We start from the raw sequence: 27,587 nt of genomic DNA, 5'->3' as shown, positions 1-27,587 counted from the left end.
CTTCACACACGTTCAAACAAAGCAGCAACCGAAGCGTTTTCTGGGGGGCGGAGTCAATGTTCGTCAAACTGCTTGACAGGTGTGTACGTTGCATTATAGCTTTACCACAGACAAAGCTATACGAGCTATACCTACTCTTTACTATAGATAGTAGAATCTATAGATAGTGGAATATATAGATGAGCGAAGATAAATCCTCTGTCTCCAAACGAACTGTCAAACGTGTCTCCAAACGAGCATGACGTCACGATTTCAATGAAAACGTTAAGGGCTGTGACGTCATATGCGCCTGTGCACGGGCAAAAAAATTGACTCAGCCATGCTTTCGCTCATCTATAGATTCTACTATCTATAGTAGAATCTATAGATGAGCGAAAGCATGGCTGAGTCGATTTTTTTGCCCGTGCACACGCGCATACACTCACAAAAAACTCCGCATTATATTCATGAGTTTACACATGGATTTTTGCAATGGGGGTAGCGAAATGGATTCCATATTTTCGACACATATATTCCATGCGTACACATGCATTGCATGTATGTTCACACATACTTTCCATGTGGGCCATAGTATCCATGTGTGAATTTGTATGCAAATAAGTATGTGCCGACGCATGATATGCATATTTCAAAATACATGGATTTTTGCCATAAAGTATGTGTCGATTTTCCTGAGTGTATGACGTCACAGCCCTTAACGTTTCCATTGAAATCGTGACGTCATGCTCGTTTGGAGACACGTTTGACAGTTCGTTTGGAGACAGAGGATTTATCTTCGCTCATCTATATATTCCACTATCTATACTCTTTACCAAGCGATAAAGCTTGTAGTCTGAATACCATTCACAGTATTGTCTATCCGGAACAAATTTATACCGCTTTTTATACCGAAGTTGGATTTTTCTCCAGATACAGGCAACTTTCCCAACTTCGGAAGTAGTGCGCTAGATTCGCCTTAAGATGCGCTAAACAACGCATCAACTAGTTTGACAGATAAAACTTCGGAAGAAAGTTCGGTTCGGAAGTCCCGACTTCCGAATTCTAACTTGGTGCTACGCCGACAATATACCCGAGCAGGAGTGACGACCTCGATAACAGAAATTGGTATGAACTAGCCTTGCATAAGAGGTAAAATACCAAAACATAATACCAAAAATTAATATACTTTGGGCATAACATGCTTGAGTATTTCAATACCAAACGCTCCACAAATTATTATTTGTTTGGTATTGAAATACCTAAGCATGTTATGCCTTAAGTATTTTGCAAATTATTTTTTTGGTATTCTACCTCTTATGCAAGGCTAGTTCATAACAGAGTATGGTATCAATAAAAGATAGAGGTATTATTGAGTTATTTTCCCCTGCTCGGGTATATTTTACAAAGAAAAATAAAAAAGCAAAACACAAAGAGTACGAATTAAAAAATTATACAATATATTAAAACAATGTACATGTCATGGTTTCTATTTCAATGCTTGATTGAAAAATCGTTAAATGATAACTTCGATATTTCCCTCATTTCACTAAAAACTGTTTTATCAATACGACTGGTAGGACTTCCTTTCGTTTGCAGCCAATGCTTCCTACAACATAAAAAACCATTTCTTAGATTCTAAAGTTTAATTCATTTGATATCTTTATCGATGAGCGACTTACATTTCATTCATGGATTTTACTTCCCCTTCTATTTGTCCTTTGACGGTTCCATCACGAGTATTCTTGCACCATCCTTTCAGTCCCAAGCTCGTTGCCTGCTTCTGTGTGTACTGCAACCAAAAAGAGGCAGTTTTAAGGGGTGAAGAGATTTCATACCTCGATAGTTTGTATAGACAATAATTGGAGTACACTACGACAAACCGTTTTCTTCCCAATTTAAAGAGGTCCCCTACATATTATTAGTTCTATTTGAAAATGTTACCTTCCTGAAGAAAACCCCTGTAGTGTAGAGAAGTGGACACAATTACAATCAATTTCATCTATTTATATAATCAGGACATTTCCTACCTTGTACTATCCCAAAAACTTCGAAATCACAAGCGAACAGTTTGCCGGCCATTTCGGATGATTGACTTTCTGGATGCGAAACGCTACGGGGAATAAGCAAACACTCGTTAGCGGAATCCAAGCGACCGGTCCGACTTGATTGGAATACACAGTCGGTTGCTACGATTGGCACTGCCAGAATAACAAAACAAGTCATACAAATTTGCAACATCGAGCCTGCGTTGATGCATGATGTTTTTATTTATGTCTCTATCGACTATTGGTGATTAAAGGTTACATGAAGAAGAAGAAGTCGAAGGATGATACTAGAAAAATATTGCACGGGGAAGCATACGGAACATTTTTTAAAACTCTTCTCAAAAATTCTAGAAGCGATTTAATTAAAAACGGAAAGCAGTACGCGGTTGGACTTTTCTTTTACTGTGTATCAAGTATGATATCATAAAATCAAATTTGAAATCGAAAAATTGCGTTTATTATGCAGTAGATGGAAAGTCCAACCCCGTACTGCTAACCGTTTTTAATTAAATTGCTCCTAGAATTTTTGAGAAGAGTTTTAAAAACCTTCCCGTATGCTTCCCCACGCAATATTTTTCAAATATCATCCTTCGGCTTCTTCTTCTTCATGCAACCTTTAATCGTCAATATCGAGATCTAGATTTAAGTCTAATCACAACTTATCACAACTACTTACAAGGTATAATAAATGCGACTATTCTCACGTATGTATGGTCGGTATTGGCATTAAGGGTATTATAGGTCAAGGTGGCTAGCAATAGTAATAAACTGAAAGTTTATTATCTGAGATTTATTACTATTATTTGAAATTAGTTTAAATCAGGTCATGATTTGCTTTCATTAGGTATGTAATAAAACAATAAAAAAGCAAATGAAACATACATCATGCATTCTAAAAAAAAGTTAGCTGATTTATTTTTTATTTTTTTATGAAATAGATACATACTCTTGCCCAGGGTTCTTATATCAGGGTTCACTCGCTTCGACGGTCGATGGGAGAGACTAGCGCGGGGGTGAAAAATTCATTTTCAGTGCAAAACATAAACAAACTCGGTGGCTGCCCCATATAAAAATCCAAGATGGCTGAATCATGTATAAGGCATTTTATGAGACAGATCGAAACAGCTGTTTTTCTCGTGTTTATCTACTTTGGCAATCAGTGGGAGCCCGTTTGTTTGGTAATTTCGCGCTGAACATTCCGATGGGTCCCATCAAGATGAATACACCACTAGGTGTTCCAATGTGCCAAACTCACGATTCAGCCATCTTGGATTTTAGTATGGGAGAGCCAGCCGGTTTGTTTTCGTTTTGCACTGAAAATGAATTTTTCACCCCCGCCTTCTTCTCTTCCACAAACTAAGCATGTTGCAACACCTAGCTGTGTATTCATCTTGGGTCCCATCATCAATTCTGCCTGTTTTACTTTTCGTCTATCAGGGCTTTGGAACAAAGTTTTCCATATGATTCTTAAAACGTGTCGTTAGATTATTTATACCATTGCATTCTAAGCATGAAATGCTGAAGAAAACTCGAATGAAAAGTAAAACGTTACAAACATTATTTTGTGTTCGGACCTAACGGAATGTTCACGCAGAATAATACCAAAACAAAACATTAGAAGTAAATAATCGGGCCACCGCGAAACGTCTCATAAAATGCCTTATTTGGCATACTGCTACACCTGTCTGTATTCACCTTGCTCTTGCCTTCCTCCCCTTCCTCGTATTTTATGAATGTCACCGCTTGAGATAAGACGGAGGTGTTACTAGATATTCCATTCAATTCCATCATTGTAAGTATAGAGATACTTATTTCGACATCAATAGTAAGGCTATTATTAGTATTGCAAAATTAGCTTTGGAAATTAGTTGATGGAATTAATAGTATTTATCACTCTAAACTCTAGCTATTTCGACTTGCTTATGTGTTTCTCAATACATTTATAATGCGCAAGAAATGCACCATCATCGGCTAGGTGGATTTATTTATGTTCTTGCCTTCTCGTATTTTTTATTGACTACTAGCAGATCGGACCATGCCTTGCTCAGAATCAGTGCCTTTTTTACAGGGAGTAATGGTAATGCACTGACCCAGCACACGCGTAGTAGTTGCCAACCTACCACATGGCAGTGTACTGGAGTGTGGGACTCTCACTCACTAAGCCCTCCTTGGGCTCCAACCCTAAATTCCCCCCCGGGACAGCTTTCCAGCATTACTTCTTTAGGATAGGCTGTACTTAATGTACACATTCACACAGGCACTCACACCATTTAAGACTTAACTTTGATGCTCACTCTACCCTCCACTGCCATGCCTGAAGCATGAAACATGCTAATCGGCCAACCCGTTCGTAAGTTATAATGCCTCAAAGGAAAAGCAAACTCATTTTTTTATATAGAAGAAGATAAGAAGAAGAAAGAAAGATAGAAGAAGAAGATATAAGGTAACGACATACATTTCCGAAGGGCTTCTTACGACAAAGACTAAAAAAATGATAGGAATCCTATTTTTCCAAAACACGACCCTAAGGGTGAAATCAGGAGTGATTCAGTTTCATTCTAAATTTTCGACCACTATTCTAGTTTGAATCTGGAGCAAAATGGAACAAACTCGCTGGTTTCCCCAGCAGTGTTCTATTCATGTTTTTCAAATTTTCAATTAATTGAAATCATTATGTTACTGCCAAGAAAGGCGCCGGAATTGCAAAGTGGATTGATCCGTAGATAAAATGACGCATCCATACACCAAAACAATTGAAAAATATTTGAATCTCGTGATTCAATCGTGGTTCAAATCTGCAGAAAATAGAACGGAACGTTATACCAGTTTTATTTTGTTGACAGTTGACTGGTATAAAAACTGAATCTAGAACAGCTGCTGGGAAAATTAATGTTTCAGATTCATATTCAAACTGACAGCACCGAACGATTTGAATCACTGCTGATTTTACTCTGGTGAAATCAGGAGTGATTCAGTTTCATTCTAAATTTTCGACCACTATTCTAGTTTGAATCAGGAGCAAAATGGAACAAACTCGCTGGTTTCCCCAGCAGTGTTCTATTCATGTTTTTCAAATTTTCAATTAATTGAAATCATTATGTTACTGCCAAGAAAGGCGCCGGAATTGCAAAGTGGATTGATCCGTAGATAAAATGACGCATCCATACACCAAAACAATTGAAAAATATTTGAATCTCGTGATTCAATCGTGGTTCAAATCTGCAGAAAATAGAACGGAACGTTATACCAGTTTTATTTTGTTGACAGTTGACTGGTATAAAAACTGAATCTAGAACAGCTGCTGGGAAAATTAATGTTTCAGATTCATATTCAAACTGACAGCACCGAACGATTTGAATCACTGCTGATTTTACTCTTATAATACCAAATCCGAACTGCATGCTCGATGCAACCTCTGTTCAAACTACATAGGCGTTGCTGTTGCTTATGAGGAATATGATAAACCATAAGGGAGGATCCATTATATACGTAACGCAAAAATTGGGCATTTTCAAGCCCCCTCCCCCCTATGTCACACTTTTTGTATGAAACATCTGAAAATTTTACATAGCTCGTCACACTTCGCTAAACCCTCCTCCCCCCTCTAAGCGTTACGTAATTTGTGGACGCTCCCTAATAGGTTTTCTACGAAACTGGCTTCTAGCTATTCAATTCGTTTTGGCAATGGCTCACAATATTACTTTGTTTTAAATCAATAGGCTTTATTAGCGAGATTTACAGCCCGAAGCTGGCTCATGTCGTAAATCAATAGTTTTCAAATTACAATTTATAATTAAAATCAAAAACAGATTCAAAGTTTTTGTAAAAATATACAAATTTATTGTACGCTTATTGTATGAATTGAACTAATAGCGTTGCGCCAATGACTGTCTGTATCCAGGAAGACAAAAAATCTTGAGAATCATAGCAAACTACAAATTAATAAATGCACTTTATTCACTGCCCCCCGGGCCATGTTTCCACTGCTTTTCCTTTCACCCTATGGTACCGTACTGATTGATTTTGTTTAAGCTCAACCAAGGGATCTCCATAGCAGTATGTTATCTCGAGTATCAGCATCAGTTTTTAAAATCCTTCAACGGATAGTGTTCCTTGAACTTCTCCACATGTTCCTCCATCTGTTTCATCTGCTCTTTCAAGTGCGTCGGCATTTCATGATACACATCCTGGAACATTTCGCGCCAGTCCGGTTTCGGAATCTTCTCCGACTGGTTGATCTGGGCTAGCACCTGTTTACGAATCGCTTTGACATGCTTCTCCTCCTCTTCCTCGTTGAACCAATTGCGTTGCTTCATGTAGTTCTTCAATTTCGTGATTGGATGCTCAACCGTGTTCCAAATTTCAAGATCCTCCACCGACCGGTAAGCCGTACTATCGTCCGATGTTGAATGATGCCCAATACGGTACTGCATAGCTTCCAATACGATCGGTTTGTTATGCTTCAGAACGTACTCTCGGGCTTGCTTCGTGGCGTTGTAGACCGCAAACGTATCAGTTCCATCGAAACGCAGTGCTGCAATGCCGTAACCGGCGGCACGTCCGGCGATACCGTCCCCTCGGTATTGTTCCGTTGAAGGAGTCGAAATGGCGAACCCGTTGTTACGGCAAAAGAAAATCACCGGACATTCTAACGTAGCTGCGAAATTGAAAGCAGCATGGGCATCTCCTTCCGATGCTGCACCTTCTCCGAAGTAGGTGATTACACATCGATCGTTGTTGGGTTGTAGTTTGAAGGCGTAGGCCGCACCAACCGCCTGAGGGATCTGAGTTCCCAGAGGGGACGAGATTGTAACAAAATTTAACTTCTTAGACCCGTAATGGACCGGCATCTGGCGACCTTTGCCTTCATCCTCGCGGTTACCATAGCACTGGTTCACAAAATCAGAAATCGTGTAGCCACGCCATACCAGCACTCCTGCTTCTCGGTATTGCCCGTACACCCAATCATCAGGGCTCAAGGCTGCAGCACTACCGATGTGGCTAGCCTCTTCACCAAAGTTAGTCATGTAAAATGAAATCCTTCCTTGGCGCTGCGATTCGTAGAGAATCTTATCCATCGTGTTCAACAACACCATATCTCGGAACATCTTCTGAACTACTTCACGACTCAGGTTAGGATCCTGTGAGGGATCATCAAACACACCATCAACATTCATTGCTCGATAGATTGGAAGAGTTTCGGTGTTTCCCGGTAGTGCCATTACCGGCTTTCCAATGTAAGCCGCTTGCGCACCTGGAAATTTTGCAAGCTCGCAACCATTAGCAGTAGAGTTCTCCGTTTCGCTGTGAACCAATCGTGTTGCCATGTACTGAAATTGAGAAGTTAGTGTGTCATAACTGCATGCCATAGATCTGTGGGATTTACCTTGGCCGGAAGCTGCTGTCGGGTGCTCATCCGAGCCATCAGTCGTACCGTGGTCATCAGGGACATATTTAGGTACTATTTGATAATTGTACGTAGGAAAATGCGACTTAAGTATCAATTGTTACGAAGCGATCAGCTAAAACGTTATTACGTCAATGTCCTACGTAGCTCTGTTGACGATGGTTTTAAGTGTGCGCGAGCGATAAGACGAGTTCTGCGTATGCAACAATCGCCAATAATTGACGGTCAGAGGGCCCCAAGCGAAGGCGCGTTCCTCCACATGTGTTGATTTGTTTTGTCAAAAATACTTATCGGATGGTCATTGTGGACTTGTATTCTCATATCAAATCCACTGAGCTGCATGTTCATGGTAGTGGTACTTTTCAGCGGAGTAATAATTATAAGAAGGAATTTGTTCAATTCCGATGTACCCCCCATGATGACTTTTCGAGAAATCATTTCAAGTTCCTTTCTAGACATATAAATACATACAGCATAATACAACCACTCGCAAAAGTGCACACCGTAGATTACATGAATGTATTAAAAATTAAAGAAACAACCAGTTTGATCTTTGGGGTTGATGCATTTTAATAGTATTTTTCATTATGTATTAATAAGAAGCTTGAGAATTTTCTACAATGTGTATTTATTTGAAAATTATTGCAAAAAGTTGTCGCAAAATTGAATGCACGTGTTTCTATAAAATCTCTTTTTATAAACAGGATAAATGTAATTTATCGTTCTTTTTTTCTTGAAATAATATTTATTGTGCCTTGCAACAAAATGACAACTTTTGTGATCATTTTCCAGTGCTCTCATGTGTAAAATTTATCAGCAGTACAAATAGCACGTGCTATCAAAGCATTCATCGCCAGAATCCACCACGTGGCGGCCAAATTTTCAAAAATATCAAAGCTTTTTTTCTGGAGGTAACTTTCGAAGGAATTCCTGAAGGAACTTACGGAGGAATTAAACTATTCAAATTAAGCAATTTTAGTTGTTTCTAAGAAATCAACTGAGCAGGGAAATGTTCGCGAAAAGAAAACAACCTTAGGTTAGACGGTGTAAACTGTGAAAAAAAAAACAATAAAATTTATGGGAGACATTAAAAAATATTGTTATTGTATTGTACGATTTCCATTACTTTTAAACCAGTCTATTGTATCTACAAAAAATTTACTCAGAGCTGTCATTTCCTCACACACTGTGCACAATGAGGAGATTTTAATACACACCACAGAGAGTGACGCTGATACTCATTAGTGCTGTCCAATGAGAGCTTGAAGTAGCTCGAAGTTTCGCCCTGTCCTGCTCATGCCCATTTGTTGACAAAAAAGAACGAGCAGGACGGGAACAACTTTGAGCTACTTCGAGCTGCTCATTGGACAGCATTATTGTGTAACAAAGCCAACACGGTGAGTGAGGACGAAGACGAAGAGTGAGAGAATCATTCCGGTGAGAGCTGGGCCAGCACAAAGCTGTGCCACTTAGTGCAATATTCTTGGAAACGATTTCGATTTCTATGAAGCTCGCTGAAATTGTTTGGAACACAAACATACTTCGCTTTTGAAAATTAGTTAACTAACGTCTCAGTTAGAAAGGACGAGGTTTTAATAAAGTTTGGCGCTCCATGCTAAATTGGCGAATAAAGATTAAATAAAAAAGATTAAGGAGAAGAAGAAGCTAAAAGATGATATTTGAAAGGAATGGCACGGGAAAGCAAACGGTTAAATTTTTAAAACGCTTCTCGAAAATTCTAGAAGCAATTTAGATAAATGCGGTTAGCAGTACGGGGATGAACTTTCCTTATATTGCATAAAAACACATAATTTCGATTTTGAATTTTATTCTGTGATATTGCACTGATGTCTAGAATTTGTGAGAAGAGTTTTATAAATTTCACCGAGTGCTTTCCCGAGCCATTTCTTTCCCGAGCCATTTTGTATTTAGAAATCGTCTCGCCAGTAACTTATTTCAAAGCAGGTGGGGCGGAATAATGCTGGTATTACAATTGCTTCTAAATAGTTTTGCCCACAGGCATCCCAAAGGCCAGCAAAAACAAAAATATCTTATTACGCATAAATAGTATCAACAGCTACGTTTAATTTTCTTTGACAATGTTTATTTTATTCTGTTTGATTCACCGTTTTGTCAAAACTCATTGAGGAACACGGTGTGTTTATTTCATCATTTATCCTCAACTCTTCGTGTCTGACAAATGCATTCGATGCAGAGTAGAAACACAAAGAGGACTCACTGCGTTGTGGAAGAGAAAGAATGAGCGATAAGCGAAACACACTCTCTGCGGTCTTTTTGAGGAGTGCAAAAGACACGCACATTTCGACTACTCTGAGGAGTATGCCAGCCCTGTTTACAATAAAATGTATTTCTTCGACAGAGTGTTTTTATATACCGTAGATTTATTCAATTGTTTTTGTTTAATTTTATTTATTGTTTGCCCCATAGGATTGCTATGATCGTCCTAAAAGTGTATTAGTCATCAGGGTTCGTAACGCTCACTCAATCTCAGGAGCACATGATTTTCCCTCACGAAAGTTTTCGGGGAGAAATCGCTTTTCGGGAAAGAAAAACAGCCTGGAGAGTAATAACAATTTTTCGCTCACTTCGATTGCCGCTAAACGTTGGTTTGTTCTTTTTCTTTCATATTCGAGTCTTTTCGCAGGGCTGGTAGCGACTGAAGTCACTCAAAATAGTGACTTTAGTGACCAAAGCTGACGAAAAAAGGGACCAAATAGTGACTTTAAGTTGCAGAAAAAATGACCAAATAGTGACTTCCAATTTCAGTTGCAAGTTCGATGAGACGAAATCAGGCGTTTTTCGGTCGAAGGACAATAATTTTTTCGTAATTTGTGGCGGAAAACATCTTTCACTCACCACTCTTTTCTCTTAGAACGAAAGAAAAACGAAAATCGTACTCGATAACTTGTATCTACTTAGTGACTAAGTAAATTTGTATTGCCCTCTCTTTTAGCCCCACGGTAATTTAACTCAATATCTGTAAAAAGCAGGACAACTCAAAACTAGTAGTCTGCCAGCAAATCAAATTTTTACGCCACTGGAAGTGAGCGAAATATGGTTATCACTCTTAACACCTGTTTTTCTTTTCTGAAAATTATTCCTCATTGGATTAGCTGAACACCTACTTAAGAAAGATGCAGAGAACTCTACGATTTGGAATTTTCAGTGGGACAGGAACAACATACAAAAATTATGGAGATTCCTGTACAACGAGCCTGGGATTGAACCTTCGACCTCCGCTTGTAATGAGGACCATGCTATCTGAACTTGTAAATATTTTTAATCCAAATACGCAGGTTTTCCGACTTGCTGTGCGTATTCATGAACGATTTTTACTATGGAATTCGACAGCGCATGCAATCTTCAAAATTTGGGAGACTTGATGGTCGCCTTGCTATGATATCTATGATACTCAATAAATATTTATTTAGAGCAAACCCTTCATCACATCTGTCAAATCTACAAAAAAAAATAGCCGCTTGAGAACAAATTAAACTTTCTTAAATTTTTTAGACAAAATTTTATATGGATGCCCAATGAGGGAAGTCTGCTCAAATTGAGACAACTTAAAATCCAAATATCCTGAAATTGTGGTGGAATGGTGGCATTTTTATCAATGAAGGTCATTTAGAATATTTATTAGAGTGGGGCGTCATGGTCAATTTTTTAAATCAATGATTTTTCGAAACCATTCTGGGTCTCAAACATTTGAGTTTGAGCACGATTGGTTGCTTCCTCGCTTTCCGCATCGTGTTAGAAGTTTGTATGGAAATTAGTATGGGAAAACGTATATTTTTGCATTTTTACTTCTAGAGGTTTTAGTTCATAGTAGACCAAGTGGCATATTAATATATAATATATAATATTATATTATATATTATAGACCAACCATACGCGAAAAATCGTTTATTCTGCCAGCACTGCCAAACTACGTGCACCAATAATTTAACTGAGTGTTATTTCGAAATTATTGATCTTATATGGCTTTGGAGCTAATGGGAGTTATTCGGAATTATTTCACAAAGTAAAAATTCCGACAAGAAAGAAGATGGGATTTGTTCTCTGATAATCATAGGTTGTCCGGTAGTGCTGGCAGAAACATTGATTTCTCGCATATGGTTTGAACAAACAGTTTTCGAAGCGTAATAACATTTTTTGTGGACCTTCCAGCTCCATGCCTTTTCGGCAAACTGTTTCGGCATCTTGAGGACTATATGCTCACGTATTGAGTCACGTGATTGAAGATAAATTAAGTCCGCTAAGAGCAAAATGCAAAAAGTACGTTTTCCCATACTAATTTCCATAGAAATTTCAAACGCGATGCGGAAAGCGGGGATGCAACCAATCGAGCCCATGTTTTGCACAGTTGATTGTGGCCCCAAAACGAGTCAGAAAACCTTGATCTCACTTAATTAGAAGAAGTTTGCGTTTTTCATACAACTGCGCCCCACTCTAATATTTATGGATTTGTGCTGTGAAAAATGATAGCATTTGGGCAATATTGGGAGAAGTTATTCTAATTTTGCGTGGCCACTAAAAACATCTTTAGGAGCAAACTCAGTAAATAAGGTCGTCAATAAAAAAACTCGCAACAGAACGATCATATGTCTAGAAGATCTATTAAAAAAATACACTATAACAATTCTACTTTAGTTCTTGGTAAAACAGGGGAGAATCAAGTCAAGTCAAGTCATCCCCTACTGCATAAAGTTTGAGTTAAAAAAAACTCGAAATCGACAGGTCTCCTCCTTGCATGACTGTATACCAATTTATAAATTGTGACGTAAAACACCTTCAATTAGCTACTGGTGAAATGCCAATAAGAGCAGCGAGTTAAATGGCTGGCGAAGTTACAGAGCAATCATTTTTCCAAGATCCGTAATTTCATTTCCGTCATGAAAAAAAAGCATCTTCCGATGGAATAAAGCCTTATAAAAAAATCTCAGTCAATAGTTTCGAAATAGTTGAAAATAGTGACTTTTTGCGAGAAAAAGTGACTTTAGTGACTTGAGGTCGAAAAAAGAGACTTTTTAGTGACTAGCCCGAAAAAAGTGACCAAGTCACTAAAAAGTGACCCGCTACCAGGCCTGTTTTCGTGACATCATCAATGCAAATGGTAGTAGCTTAGAACAAATAACTTAACGCTTTCATACAGATAGCGTGGTGGTGTGGCTAAAGTAAGCGCATCACAACAGCTATTATTGTTACTATTCTGGGTTCGAATCCCGGCGCGGCCATACAATTTTGTAATTGTTCTGCGATAATTCTCGCGAAAAGTGATGAAACGAAAATGGATTTTCATCTAATAGGCAAGATTTTCGTTTATCTTCCCATGCAAATTCTCTATTGTCATTATTATTATTATTTATTCAGACTAAGGCCGAAGTGGCCTGTGCGGTATATAAGAGTCTTCTCCATTCGGCTCGGTCCATGGCTACACTTCGCCAACCACGCAGTCTACGGAGGGTCCGCAAGTCATCTTCCACCTGATCGATCCACCTTGCCCGCTGCGCACCTCGCCTTCTTGTGCCCGTCGGATCGTTGTCGAGAACCATTTTCACCGGGTTACTGTCCGACATTCTGGCTACGTGCCCGGCCCATCGCAGTCGTCCGATTTTCGCGGTGTGAACGATGGATGGTTCTCCCAACAGCTGATGCAATTCGTGGTTCATTCGCCTCCTCCACGTACCGTCCGCCATCTGCACCCCACCATAGATGGTACGCAGCACTTTCCTTTCGAAAACTCCAAGTGCGCGTTGGTCCTCCACGAGCATCGTCCAGGTCTCGTGTCCGTAGAGGACTACCGGTCTAATTAGCGTTTTGTAGATTGTCAGTTTGGTACGGCGGCGAACTCTATTCGATCGGAGCGTCTTGCGGAGTCACAAGTACGTACGATCTCCAGCCACTATGCGTCTCCGAATTTCTCTGCTGGTGTCATTTTCGGCAGTTACCAGTGAGCCCAAGTACACAAATTCTTCTACCACCTCGATTTCGTCACCACCGATGCAAACTCGCGGTGGGTGGCTCACATTGTCTTCTCTTGAACCTCTTCCTATCATGTACTTCGTCTTCGACGTGTTGATGACTAGTCCGATCCGCTTAGCTTTCCTCTTCAGTCTGATGTAGGCTTCCTCCATCTTCTCAAAGTTACGTGCCATAATATCTATGTCGTCAGCGAAACCAAATAGCTGGACGGACTTATTGAAAATTGTACCACTCGTGTTAATCCCTGCTCTTCGTATTACACCTTCCAAAGCGATGTTGAATAGCAAACACGAAAGACCATCACCTTGCCGTAACCCTCTGCGGGTTTCGAAGGGACTCGAGAATGCCCCTGAAACTCGAACTACGCACATCACCCGATCCATCGTCGCTTTGATCAACCGTGTCAGTTTATCCGGAAAACCGTGTTCGTGCATTAGCTGCCATAGCTGATCCCGATCCATTGTATCATATGCGGCTTTGAAGTCGATGAATAGATGATGTGTGGGCACGTTGTATTCGCGGCATTTCTGCAGTACTTGGCGAATGGCAAACACCTGGTCCGTGGTGGAGCGTTCGCCCATAAAACCCGCCTGGTACTGCCCCACGAACTCCCTTGCAGTTGGTGCTAGTCGACGGCATAAAATTTGGGATAGTACCTTGTAGGCGGCGTTCAGCAATGTGATTGCGCGGTAGTTGCTACAATCCAGCTTATCGCCCTTTTGTAGATGGGACACGACACCTTCCATCCACTCCTGCGGCAAAACTTCCTCCTCCCAAATCTTGGTAATGACCCAGTGCAGCGCTCTAGCCAGTGCCTCACCACCGTGTTTAAATAGCTCTCCTGGTAGTTGGTCAACCCCAGGGGCTTTGTTGTTCTTGAGCCGGCCAATCTCCTCCTGGATTTCCTGGAGATCCGGAGCCGGTAGAATTATGTCCTGCGCGCGTTCTCCCAGGTCCATCACCATACCGCCATCTTCGTCTGCCACATCGCCATTCAGGTGTTCTTCGTAGTGCTGCCGCCACCTTTGGATCACCTCACGCTCGTTCGTAAGAAGGTTCCCGTTTATGTCCTTACACATATCAGGCTGTGGCACGTGGCCCTTACGTGAACGGTTTAACTTCTCATAGAACATTCGTGTGTTATTAGCGCGGTACAGTTGCTCCGTTTCTTCACGGTCTCGATCTTCCTGCTGGCGCTTTTCCTCCGGAAAATCGAGTTTTGTCTGTTCCGCGCCTGTTTATATCGTGCCTCGTTCGCCCTCGTGCGGTGTTGCAGCAATCTCGCCCATGCTGCATTCTTCTCTTCCACTAACTGCTCACATTCGCCGTCATACCAGTCGTTTCTCTGATCCGGGGCACCGTGCCAAGTGCAGCGGTTGCGGTGCTACCAATGGCGGATCGAATATCTCTCCAGCCATCTTCAAGAGATGCTGCGCCTAGCTGCTCTTCCGTTGGAAGTGCCACTTCCAGCTGCTGCGCGTATTCTTGGGCTAGTCTACCGTCTTGTAGCCGCCCAATGTTAAGCCGCGGCGTCCGACTTCGACGCGTGTTGTACACCGTCGAGAGTTTTGAGCGCAGGCATACTGCAACGAGGTAGTGGTCGGATTCAATATTCGCACTGCGGTAAGTGCGGACGTTCGTGATGTCGGAGAAGAATTTACCGTCGATTAGAACGTGGTCGATTTGGTTTTCCGTTTCTTGGTTAGGTGATCTCCATGTGGCCTTGTGGATATTTTTGCGGGGAAAGAAGGTGCTTCGGACTACCATTCCGCGGGAGGCTGCGAAGTTTATGCATCGTTGGCCGTTGTCATTCGATACGGTGTGCAGACTATCCGGTCCGATGACCGTCCCTTCCTACCTGTGCGTTCATGTCACCGATGACGATTTTAACGTCCCGCAGTGGGCATCCATCGTATGTCTGCTCCAGCTGTGCGTAGAACGCTTCTTTCTCGTCGTCGGGTCTCCCATCGTGTGGGCAGTGCACGTTGATGATGCTATAGTTGAAGAAACGGCCTTTAATCCTCAGCTTGCACATCCTTGCGTTGATTGGCTGCCACCCAATCACGCGTTGGCGCATCTTACCCAGCACTATGAAGCCGGTTCCCAGCTCGTTGGTGGTGCCACAGCTTTGGTAGAAGGTAGCCGCTCGATGCCCGCTTTTCCACACTTTCTGTCCTGTCCAGCAAATCTCCTGCAGCGCCACGACGTCGAAGTTGCGGGGATGTAATTCATCGTAGATCATCCTGTCGCAACCTGCGAAACCTAGCGACTTGCAATTCCATGTTCCAAGCTTCCAATCGTGATCCTGCATTCGTCGCCTAGGTTTTTGCCGATTATATCGAGTCGCATTATCTCTTATATTGTTCGTAATGATTGGTTTTCTAGGCGGCTTATTAGGCCTGCGCAAACCTCCTGTCTCGTCGGAGGGCCGTCGTGTCAGGGCTGTTTAGCGTCCCACCTAACACCAGGACTTGGGCTTGTGCGCTTTGAGCGGCACACGGTCGCTTTGGAGCCTACTTGCGGATACATGCAGCTTTTTATAGAGGTTTAACAGTGCCCACTGTCAAACCCCACCACATCCTAGGCAAGCCCCACAACTCGCAGATGGCCTGGGGAGGGATCGTCAAGCCCTTGGACATAGTCCCTGCTGCCCTATTGTCATCTTCTGTCTATTATCTATTTCACGATTTAAATTGACCATTTTTCTATCGAATAGTACTGTGAACTTCTTCCTTGGCTTCTCTGCACATTTTCTCAACATATACCTATATCATTGACGAATACATAGACCTAAATGTCCGGTACAAAGCCATCAGAAAATCGGGCACCATGTCTTCTTCTTCATTTTGAAGAAAATACCCCTCGTGGGTGACGAATTACATTATACATAAATATTTTACGAGCGCTGACTTACCCCTCTTGACGTTTTGACAGTTTGTCTGTTTGTTTTTCTCCCTCGCACATTGCGACGTCGTTTTTGTTTTGCATCGTTCATAAAAATATGAATCCGTATAGAAAACATGACGTGACAATGCGTCGCATTTTTGGGAAGTATGGTATCGTTGAGGACATCGACAACAAGCGTCCACCGCCAGGAACTGGAAATGTTTTGCTTTTGTTCGTTACCAAACGTTGGACATGGCTCACCGAGCTAAGGTTGAGTTGTCCGGTCAGTACATTGGCAAGTTCCAGTGCAAGATAGGATACGGTAAAGCTACTCCGACGACCAGAATTTGGGTTGGTGGTCTTGGTGCATGGACTTCGGTTACTCAGTTGGAGCGTGAGTTCGACCGTTTTGGTGCCATCAAAAAGATCGAATATAACAAAGGGGACACCCAGGCCTACATTCTGTACGATTAGGATTGGTAGGATTGGTTGGTTGCTGCTTGATTTGTTATTTGGAAGAATGGTTGATTGATTGGTTACTTCATTGTTGGTTGGTTGGTTGACTGGTTGATTTGTAGTGTTTTTGAATACAAGCAGCAGCGACATCTATAAGCATTTTTGAGCAATACTTAATATTCATTCTGCAAAACCGAATGTTCATGTTATTTTTAGATTTCAGGCTACTTTATCGGCATATATGTGCTTATTCACACGCTTCCCACAGCCACAGTAGTAATAAAAACTAACATCGTGTTTATCCTTATTGATTATTCACGATTCCGGCGAACGAGATCTTATCTCTTTAATCATAATCATCTTGATGTCTAACTCCATATACCTGTGATGTATCAATTTATAATCGTAATAATTAAAAATACTGAATAGGATACAGTCTTGAACATTTTATCTCACCGTAAAAAAATAACCACCAAATTTATCACGTGATAAATTTAGTAATTTATCGCCTACGAACTTAAGGATCATGAAAATTGGATTTTTGTTTCATATGACGTTCAATATCAAGATACTAGATAAGATATATATCATGATTGTAGTGTAAATAGCGAATAATACGGTATAAAATAATGTGCTGTTATTTTGCAAGTTTATATATATATATATATACCATTTTTAAACTACAACAAAAAGATAATATTGTATGTATTTAAATATTTAGATGTCACGTTTGTTATTGTAAGAAGATGGTTTGTCAAAAACTTGACGCATTCCTCCAGCCTTCATTGTAAAATTTAATATTATTAGCTGAATCTGCAAACCAAGGTGATTCGGCTTTTGTGGTATCCTGATCCACCAAATGGGTGTATTTGGTTCTGCCACATCTCCCGAAGTTCTTGACTTGCATGACCTTTGGCAGGATGGTTTTGTCGAAGTGATCTTCCAGCGTTGGAGCGGAAAAGTCCTGCTTGTACACTTGATATTCCTGGTCCAAGTAGAAAGCACCGCGATGATAGTACTTTTGCAAGAACTTATACTTTCCTTTGACAGTTTTGTTTGTAACCTGTTTGGGATTGAGTCGTTGATCCTGGCGGCGTTCTTCCTCCGTCATGTTTCGTATTCGATCTATTTCCAGTTTTTTCTTCTCACTCCTTCTTTCTCACTCACTCTCCGCGACTCCTTCTCTTCACGATCTCATTTAATACGCTTTAATTCCCGCAGTTTCCACGCTTCATATTCAACCTCATCATTCTCATCATCTGTATTGACATCGTTCAAATTTGGCTCATTATCCACTTTGGCCTTTTCCATGTCCTTCTTGATGCTGTCTTCAACTAGCTTCAAGGTTTGTCGATGACGCTCCTTGGCAGCTTTTTTCGATTCATACTCAAGTTGTTTTTGTTTATTGGCTTCGCGCTCCTTCTCGATCACCGTCGTTCTATCTTTTTGCGTACAAACAATGGTTTTAATCTAGAAAAATAATAATAATTAGGGAAAGACGGCTTTGGCAGGTTTTGTTCTATTATTGGCAGGGGGTTTTGTCGACCAAATTTTATGAAATTTGGCCACAATATTCTTTGATATGCAAAAGAATGTTTAGGCCAAATTGAGCCTAATCAGTCATAAAAACCCCTGCCAATAATAGAACAAAACCTGCCAAAGCCGTCATTCCCTACCAATTTGCTAGACCAGGTTTTACCTTTGATTTACCTTGGATCATTCTCTTCCTCGCTCTCTGTCTCTTCGTATTCTGAACTTTCCGATTCCGATGTGTCCGATTGGCCTTCATCCTTTTTTTGAAGAACTTCCTCTTCCTTTTCTGTTGTATTGTAACATCTTCAGTCTCAACATATTTCTCCTACGTTCAATCTTGGAATCGCTCAGTTCCGTATCCGATTCCGACTCCGAACCAATGGAAATGCGCCGCATCCTGGTGAGATTTTCCCCAGATCCTGGTACGTTCTCGTCTTCCTCTTCATCATCCGACTCCTCCGATCTGTGTCGGTGACGCAAATGTTGGCCAGGTTCTTCCTCCTCGACTTCATTAGCTTCCTCCTCGACTTCATTAGCTTCCTCCTCGACTTCATTAGCTTCCTCCTCGACTTCATTAGCTTCCTCCTCTTCTTCTGATTGAACAAGTTCCGGTTCGTGAATCACCCGATGACGCTCTCTACGCTCACGTTCAATCTCCTCCGCTTCCGCTGCACTCCGTATGGCATGCAAGCGCCGAATACGAGGATCGTCCATATTTCCCTGAATGTCATCTCCTCCATCCGTTTCCTCGTGGCGACGGGATTCGCGATAGGATTCTTTCGCCGTTCTACGATTGTCGATGAAATCATCCTCGTCAGATTCCTCTTCGCTACTGGAATGTTGGGCGTATTCAGGGACGTTTTCCCGATACATATCGGTGAACTTTCACCTTTTGCATGGACAGTTCACCTACAAGTCACAAGTCAATAGACATAGTTGGGGTCATCAATGCTAATGCTTACCTCTCGGGTTTCGGATAGGAACAGCCCCTGCTGTACTTTGAATACCATATATTGTTGGTTGCGAAGTCATTTTAGCGAATTAATGTTGGAAAATTACAAGATTTTCGAATCGATTTTTCTTTCTCAAGAAATGTAAACATCAACAAAGAAAATGGATGCGAATGCCTGTTTGAACTCTGCACGGAAGAAATAAACTACCCAATAGTGAGTTTAATTCACCCAACCTCGAACATCCGTACCCGGTAAAAATCGTTTACTCATTAATGGGTACTTTTTATCTGCTAGTTCTAACTCTCTGCTGAAAAATTTACCCATTTTGGAGAATTATTTAAATGAGTAGATCCATTTATTCTTCCAAAATGGGTAAATTTTTCAGCAGAGGGAAAGAGATAACAAAGAAAAAGTACCCATTAATGAGTAAACGATTTTTACCGGGTACGGGAAGCCAAAATTGAGTAAGTATAGGATCGAAGTATACTACACTACTAAAAATCCACACATATTTATTGGCAAAAATCCATAGATTCAACTTATGTTGTATATCAGCGCACACATAGCCATTCTCCACGCGAACTACTAATAACATATATATCCAAATCAACTTTATGTGTGGTCACGAATTAGCAATTATTTAATTTATGTGTGGTTCTATATCGATTATATTAAAGTGGAGCTATTGCAAAAATTTATAACGGCGACACATATATCTTATACAGATATTTTTGGCAGTGTATATAGTTTGCCTTTACTACCGCATGTTAAAAAATTACCCAACGGAAAATTTATTTACCCAAATGTAAGTTTAATTCACTCAATTTTGACCTCAGGTAATAAAACTCAAAATTGGCTTCCCGTATTGAACTGGCGTCGTTGGATTGTTTGGCTCTTTTGTTTTTGACAACAAAAGAAAGAGTGGATGAAAGAGAAGAGAAAAAATAACTCAAAAGTAAGTTTAAAAATACTCAATTTTGGGTACTTTTTTTCTTCCGTGCATGAACATTTTGAATCAGAAACAGGAGGTAAACAAAAATGGAAATGACAGTTGTTGTCAAACTGACGTGATTTGAATTGAGGGGCTTCTCAATGGTCGAGTGATTGTAATAATTGTAATCCGTCACTCCCCAGGGGTATATAGTGGTGCCCGAAAAAATGGCCACCACTCCGTCTATGTATTCGTCAATGCCTATATTAATACATGGATTTAAATATTCTTATTTCATTTCATGATTCAAGACAAAATTTTCAAAACCACTTATCTGCTTTTGTAAACAAAGATTCAAACGACGATTTGACGAATCTGATAGCTCTCCCACGCAAACTAACACCATCAACAGGTAACGGAAACCTTCACCTACCTATTGGTGGTGTTGGTTTGCGTGGGAGAGCTATCAGATTCGTCAAATCGTCGTTTGAATCTTTGTTTACAAAAGCAGATAGGGGGAATGACGGCTTTGGCAGGTTTTGTTCGATTATTGGCAGGGGGGTTTTTATGACTGACTAGGCTCAAATTTGTCCTAAACATTCTTTGCATATCAAAGAATATTGTGGCAAAATTTCATAAAATTTGGTCGAAAAAAACCCTGCCAATAATAGAACAAAACCTGCCAAAGCCGTCTTTCCCCCTAAGTCGTTTTGAAAACTTTGTCTTGGATTGATCTCAATATTTTTTAAATCCTGCATTCTTTTTTGAAAAAAAAAATTGTACAGTTTTATGTAAAACTTATTCATTGTTATCAAAAAAAAAACCAGATTAATCCACCTAGCGGTGATGCCTTTCTCGTGCGGTAAAAAAATAGTATTTTGGGCGAGATTTTGGGCCTTACTTCTGAGCCCATCGTCCGATCCGGCCAATTTTCAAAAGGAAATAATGAGACAAGATTCTGCGTCGAATGCAACCTGTTGCGAGGAAATCGGTTTAGGGTAAGTGCATTAAAAGTGAACTAGACTTTTTCACGCGCTTTTTTATGAGAAAAAGTATTTTGACCATAACTTCCAAGCCCATAGTCCGATCCGGCCAATTTTCAATAAAAAACAATGGGGCAGAATACTGCGTCGAATGCAATCTGTTGCAAAGAAATCGGTCAAGGGTAAGTACAAAAAAGTGAGCTAGACTTTTTGCTCTTTTGATGCGTACACACATACACACGCACACACACACAGACATCACCTCAATTCGTCGAGCTGAGTTGATTGGTATATAACACTAAGGGTCTCCGAGCCTTCTATAAAAAGTTTGTTTTTGGAGCGAACATATAGCCTTTACGTATACTTTGTATACGAGAAAGGTAAAAATCATTGTTATTATTATTCGGCAACTCGGCCGTACGAAAACCATTTTTTTGTTAAATATTTATCTTGGCTGTGCATATGCACAGCACATGTTTCGAAAATGGACAAATTGATATGAAATTTGCGAAAAAGAATCCACGTGTCTTGGAGGGACTCGAACCCTCAATCTCCTACTCTCTAGATAGGCGTGACAGCCCCAACACAACAAGACCACTTAAAGATCACGTTTGCGGAAAAGCCATCAGAATCCGAGTACCAACCTCCACCGCGGTTAGCTTTTTTTTTGCTAATTGAATATCTTTCGGATGCTTGATTTGTCCAATCTCCACATGTGCTTTCCTGTTGTATATCCACAGTCAAGCGAGTGCACATTGTTTATTAAACGAGAGGATCGCACTCTATGCCCCCAACAACGGGCTGGGCGGATTTGTATAGAGTGCGAATCAATCACACTCTGCTGTGCCAAAGGCTTGCTTGGCTAAAGCATTTGAGGAGTTTAATTGCCCTATGCATGCGGTCGCGTGCTTCGGAGCAGGGTTATTTTTAACCACAGCGAAATAACCATCGAACTGTCAAAGTTTAACTAAAAGTTAAACGAATCGGTGGAATTGTTCACAGCCTAAATACTCACGCTCCTCTAATGTGAACTTGTACTATACACATGTGGAAGTGTTGGACAAATGGATTGTGAGTGATTTGACTATGCGTCCCATTTGGGAATCTCCAGCTCATTCAGTAGCCGCTAGGTTGCGAAGACCGACGAAGGATCCTTCGTAGCTTAGTTGGTTAAAGCACCAGTCTAGCGTACTGAGGGTCGTGGGTTCGAGTCCCATCGAAGGGAAAGTGGTTACCTCCAATACATTTCAATATCTTCCATCAATATCTTCCACATAATGTACATTGTACATATTCACGTATGAGTTTTAAGAACATTGTAAAAAAGCCTCACAAATTAACGGACTTGCTTGATGCCTCCCGGTTGCTGCATATCCAAAATTGCCTTCACTTTTTCACGATCGTGGATCATTAAGCTGTTGGCAATACACACGATGTTAAAAACCTTAAAACCCCTATAGGATTCATGGAGTTTCCGATAGGGCACTCTGATGATCTGGGTTGCTTTAGGTCTAGCTAAAAAAAACACCAGTGTCTTTCATTTCAATCAAAATTCTGAATTCTGTAAAGTGTGTACAGTTTCTAGGAGAAGTTTCGATTCCATTTACTGAAAATGTTATGAGCGATGACATAATATTTCAACAGGACAATGCCTTTTGTTATGCTGCGCGTGACACAAAATCGTTTCTGGTAAACAGTAACATTCCTGTTACGGAATGACCGGCATGTAACCCAGATCTCAATCCAACTGAGAATGTTTGGGGCTTATTTTCTCGAAAAGATTTACAAAATGAGGGTATGTTTGACACCGTTCTTCAACTCCGAACTGCTATCGTCGAAGAATAGATCAATGCAACAATAATGAACTGAAATCTACATAAATTTTATGCCGAGACGACAGCGGAGGAGTGACCCCTATTAATTAATGTGAATGTCATTTAATAAATATCGTTTTTGTTGAGTATTTTGTCTTATAACTGTTTCCTGTCCTTATAATTATTTCCTGTGAAAAAAATAGTCTGTTTTTAATTATTAGTCTAGAATACAAAACTCGTTAAATTCGTACCAATTTAGCAGCATTTTACGTATTCTTTACAAATCAGTGTTGTAAAATGTCATTTGCATTCGTTTGTATAATTTTCCCAGAACTTTTTTCAGAAGGTAGCTATCAATTCATGTTGTATGACGAACTTATTGCGGTTAAATGGGCCTACAACTTTGTCTAACGAGACTTTGCTGTAAATATGTAATCTGGGGCGTGGGAGGTAAAATGTCATTCAAATGACATTATGTCAAATGACACGTGACATTCTGGAGAGTTTTCACTCTCCAGCTTTTGATGTTATACTTAGAGTAATGTACCCTTGGACAAAAATATAACCCTACTCAATCGTTATGAGTACATTCAAAATTATGGAAGAAATTCTGCTTCTAAAGAAAGTTATGAACAAATTAGTAAAATGACATGCAGATGACATTTTACAAGCCTGCTCCAAATGATAGACTCTGGATACGTGGATGATCAACGGATAACTGGCCATTTGACTCGTGTCCTTATACTTTTTTCGCGTAGTGTAGAGTGTGAATTATTGCTGTGCCAAAGACTTGCTTGGCTAAAGCATTTGATGAGTGTGATTGTTCTACGCATGCGGTCGCGTGTGCTCAAACGACTAATGACGGTGGAAGACTGACACTTGATTACAATTAATTGCATATTATTCGGCAACTCAATCGTACGAAAATATTTTTTTTGTTAAATATCTTGGCTATGCATATGCACAGCACATGCCTTGAAATGGACAAATTGATATGTAATTTGCGAAAAAGAATCCACGTGTCAAACTTTTTCCGTCGTCTGGGGTACTTTTAAGTAAAAAAGTGGAAGAATCGTGAACGTGTAGTCAAAGCCCCCGACCAATTCATAAACAATTTTATATTTATGAGCTCCAAAAATGTCGCATCTCCTACTTTATTCTCCATTAAATTCACTAGTAGGGATGATGGATGGAATATATACTAAATAACTATGTATTTTCAGCGAGTTTATGATGCGTTGTGGAAAAATCTCGGGTACTTTTTCAAAACGGCGTATGTCGCAAATTGTAAACAAACCCGTTTTCAACAGCATATGGCATCAAATTCATCTAAAAATGTGTATATCTTCAAAGCTACATGAAAATGTGTGTTTAAAAATGTAAATTAATTGTTTGCAAAACGGTGTAACATCATTGTTGAAAATATTGCACATACACCGCTTAGCGGAAAATGTACTTTAAAAAGTTTTTTCGAACAACTAAATAGTTTAAAACGTGCGTCTGCTTGTACTTTTTCATCACTGATTTCAAAATTAAGCATGTTGCTTAAATATTCTGACTTTCGTTAAGAAAAACATTTTACGTTGTTTTTCTGCAGCAAATGTTTTTACGTCGTGTTGTAAGTGTTGCAATTTTTTGTCGCATGTGCGTGAAACGTTTCAACTTGACGCAACATTTCGACGTATCAACAATGCAGAGTACGGAGCAGCGTAACATTTCGACGAAAGTAGCATGACCTCGGTCATGCTGACGTATCAAAACGACGTATGTGATTTATCTGTTGCAGAACGTTGTAACATATATTTTTATCAAAATAACTGTAATGTTCACACGCAGTGCAGATTTCAGGGTCAGTGACGATGAACCTTTCCATAATGTATCGTTGAGGTGTATTCAATTGCAATAAAAATGATTAGTTTCTAAATAGGAATAAAAATGAAATCTGAAAACTTCCAAGCTCATTTTCTCAGCTCGATGAAAATGTTACATACGCCGATTTGAAAAAGTTCCCGAGAAATATCTAATTACATTTCGACCTATACACTAATCGACCTTCTTTGACCGAACCCATACAATCGAACTGCTTTTGCTCACTCACACACACTTTCAACAGAACGCCATGAGTGTGCGTGTGAACAGAAATATTAATTTGACAACTTGTGCCTTGACCATCTTTCCCATCATTTTGAGCTCCGTTGTTTAGTGGCGCTCCGCATCGCGATCTTCAAGGAACATAGGTTTTATAATTTACTTATTTTCTCGCCTGTGTCGTATTCCCCTAACAAAGTAGTGATTGGTGTAGAAATTATTGTTCAAGTTTGCATATTCCTATCGACTCCTATCGGTGGGACAAGCTTTAATTTGTTCCCTATAAAACTAGCTTGGACTAGGTACCTACTATCGCTTCTAGTTTAAACGTACCTCGTAGGGTAGATTTTTTTAATGATTTCGAAACCAGCAAGTCTAATCCTACTTTATCCGGTATTTTTCTTTTGGATTTACCTAGGTTTTGTGTTTTCGCACCTTCTGTCGCTTAATTGCACCCAATATCACTAGTTCTATTTAACCCACCCACAAAACCCTAGCACAATGTCCATAACAGGAAATAATATCGATTACCAGCAGAACGCTGACTTTGACCAGAACATGGCATCGCCCTCGCAGGCTAGTCCGTTGGCCGGAGCCGGAGTGGGAACCATGTCTGGAGCTGCGGGGGCCCCGAACAGTGCTGGGAACCAGAAATCATCGGCAGCTGCTTCAAGTTCCGGCAGTGCTGGTGGACCGCCGGACACCGCTACCCAGATTCTCACAAAACCTCGCCTCCAGGAGCTGGTACGGGAGATTGATCCCACGGAACAACTAGACGAGGAAGTTGAAGAATTGCTGCTGCAGATTGCAGACGATTTTGTCGAGAATACGGTAAATGCAGCGTGCCTACTGGCCAAGCATCGAAAAGTTCCCAAGGTCGAAGTTCGCGATGTTCAACTACATTTAGGTAAATTTATTTCATGTTGGTTTTGTAAAACCGAAGATATAAAACTTGGTTCATTTACTTTCAGAACGCAATTGGAACATGTGGATACCTGGATTCGGAACGGATGAGCTACGACCTTACAAGCGCGCTACCGTGACTGAAGCTCACAAACAGCGCCTGGCGCTGATAAGGAAGGCAATTAAAAAGTATTAGAAATAGAGCGCTCTGAGTCCCTTTAAATATAACTCTCATTATCATTCGTAATAAAACAGGAAATTGATCCAACCATCCATATTCAGTATTAATTTATCGAAAGACTAGAATGGGCGGGATGAGGGTATACTTTCAAGGGGTTAAAACATATTCAACCAGATCAGTAGTATTGTAGAGACTAATGTGCAGGTCTGACAGGAAACATTTGTGGGAGTGTTCACTTCTGATAGTAATGTTGGGTTTGAAGAATTAAATTCTGGAATAACTTTTAATCAATTGCTACAAAACGATTATACTTACTGATGCAGCTTCAATTCTATAATTCCGTTTTGCGTTCGATTTTCACTAACTCTACCTCAAAAACTAGCACGGAATTGGGCGGAATTTTTTCTCCTGCGCCCCGTGCTCCGTATCCCAGTTCCGGCGGAATGATTAGCTTGCGCTTTTCCCCTTCGCACATATTGAGCAGGCCTTGATCCCAACCCTTGATAACCTGGCCCATACCCAGGGTAAACGTAAGCGGTTCCCCTCGTGGAATGCTGCTATCAAACTCGGTTCCATCTTCCAGTGTGCCCTAGAAAAGTAAAACGTTTTTACTTATGATCAGACCCATTAGGTACCTACGTCACACGGAAATAAACCAAATTTTGTTCATCATGAAAATCTCGCTTCCTGTGTGACGTACTTTATGGATACCCATTTCAGATGTTTACCGTGTAGTGCATGTGCACCAAATCACCCTTCTTCGTACGGAGGGAACAGTTTTCTACCCGCTTTTTGACTCCGATTTTCAGCTTTCCTTCAGCCGAAACGTACTCTACGCAAACAACCGCAATTAGGTAAACTACGAGCGAATTCACGGAAGAGATCTTCATGGCAATATTAATGGAACGATAGAATTTAATAGAAAAACGCGAGACGCGAATACTTGAAGCTCATCACTTTGAACACGACACACGAAAACGAAAAAAATAGAGAAAAAATCAAGTCGAACATTTTATAAGAACCTACTGATGGGAAAATATTTCGATAGAAAAAAATATCAATATCGGCGTCCGGCAAGCTTTCTTTTGGTACACGCTTACTTCAGTTCACTCAAATATGGGTGAAGAGTACCTAAAATCACTAAAAAGTGCACATACCTATAGTGCAAAAGATATTTAATTTTAGAAAAAAATAGTTCTAGAACTACGGTTAGTAAAATTCGTAAAATTAAGTCGACTAGACGAGATACGATTAATCACTGCAACGAGCACTACTCAAAGTTTACTCAATGTTTTTGTTCGCTTTTTTTCAACTCGACTATGCATTTCTGCCAGTTCAAAATGATACCATTTGCGGTTGCTAAATTATTGTCTGTTCAAAATGACATCATTTGCGTTTTTGACAAAGCAGTTTGTTTTTTGT

General features: G+C 40.3%; 4 protein-coding genes and 2 pseudogenes across 9 annotated transcripts; 2 read left to right on the top strand and 4 right to left on the bottom strand.

Moving 5' to 3' along the window:
• Positions 1-1,413: 1,413 nt before the first annotated feature.
• LOC134219570 (acylphosphatase-2-like) lies at positions 1,414-2,273 on the bottom strand. The gene is made up of 4 exons (XM_062698346.1): positions 2,007-2,273; positions 1,921-1,937; positions 1,659-1,768; positions 1,414-1,585 (listed from the first exon to the last, which is right to left on the bottom strand). The coding sequence occupies exons 1-4, from the start codon at positions 2,215-2,217 to the stop codon at positions 1,471-1,473; spliced, it is 453 nt and encodes a 150-aa protein (XP_062554330.1). The 5' UTR covers positions 2,218-2,273; the 3' UTR covers positions 1,414-1,470.
• On the bottom strand, positions 1,659-27,223 carry LOC134219571 (peptidyl-prolyl cis-trans isomerase FKBP2). Its single transcript, XM_062698347.1, has 3 exons — positions 26,894-27,223; positions 26,481-26,754; positions 1,659-1,768 (listed from the first exon to the last, which is right to left on the bottom strand). The coding sequence occupies exons 1-2, from the start codon at positions 27,053-27,055 to the stop codon at positions 26,497-26,499; spliced, it is 420 nt and encodes a 139-aa protein (XP_062554331.1). The 5' UTR covers positions 27,056-27,223; the 3' UTR covers positions 1,659-1,768; positions 26,481-26,496.
• On the bottom strand, positions 5,842-7,714 carry LOC134225440 (2-oxoisovalerate dehydrogenase subunit alpha, mitochondrial). Its single transcript, XM_062705523.1, has 2 exons — positions 7,411-7,714; positions 5,842-7,354 (listed from the first exon to the last, which is right to left on the bottom strand). The coding sequence occupies exons 1-2, from the start codon at positions 7,474-7,476 to the stop codon at positions 6,104-6,106; spliced, it is 1,317 nt and encodes a 438-aa protein (XP_062561507.1). The 5' UTR covers positions 7,477-7,714; the 3' UTR covers positions 5,842-6,103.
• LOC134226800 (RNA-binding protein spenito-like) lies at positions 16,213-17,430 on the top strand (annotated as a pseudogene).
• On the bottom strand, positions 17,417-19,509 carry LOC134226799 (microfibrillar-associated protein 1-like; annotated as a pseudogene).
• Positions 25,085-26,259, top strand: LOC134219568 (transcription initiation factor TFIID subunit 12). Of its 6 annotated transcripts, none has more exons than XM_062698343.1 (3): positions 25,085-25,230; positions 25,619-25,988; positions 26,053-26,259. In XM_062698343.1, the coding sequence occupies exons 2-3, from the start codon at positions 25,640-25,642 to the stop codon at positions 26,178-26,180; spliced, it is 477 nt and encodes a 158-aa protein (XP_062554327.1). In that variant the 5' UTR covers positions 25,085-25,230; positions 25,619-25,639; the 3' UTR covers positions 26,181-26,259. The 6 variants fall into 6 exon arrangements, with proteins under 6 accessions (XP_062554327.1, XP_062554326.1, XP_062554325.1 ...); XM_062698342.1 differs by having other exon boundaries at positions 25,093-25,230; positions 25,616-25,988; XM_062698341.1 differs by having other exon boundaries at positions 25,119-25,230; positions 25,500-25,988.
• Positions 27,224-27,587: the final 364 nt, after the last annotated feature.

This window comes from Armigeres subalbatus, chromosome 3 (assembly GCF_024139115.2).
Source record: "Armigeres subalbatus isolate Guangzhou_Male chromosome 3, GZ_Asu_2, whole genome shotgun sequence".
Classification (NCBI taxonomy): domain Eukaryota; kingdom Metazoa; phylum Arthropoda; class Insecta; order Diptera; family Culicidae; genus Armigeres; species Armigeres subalbatus.
This window is presented reverse-complemented; position numbering and strand designations above follow the sequence as displayed.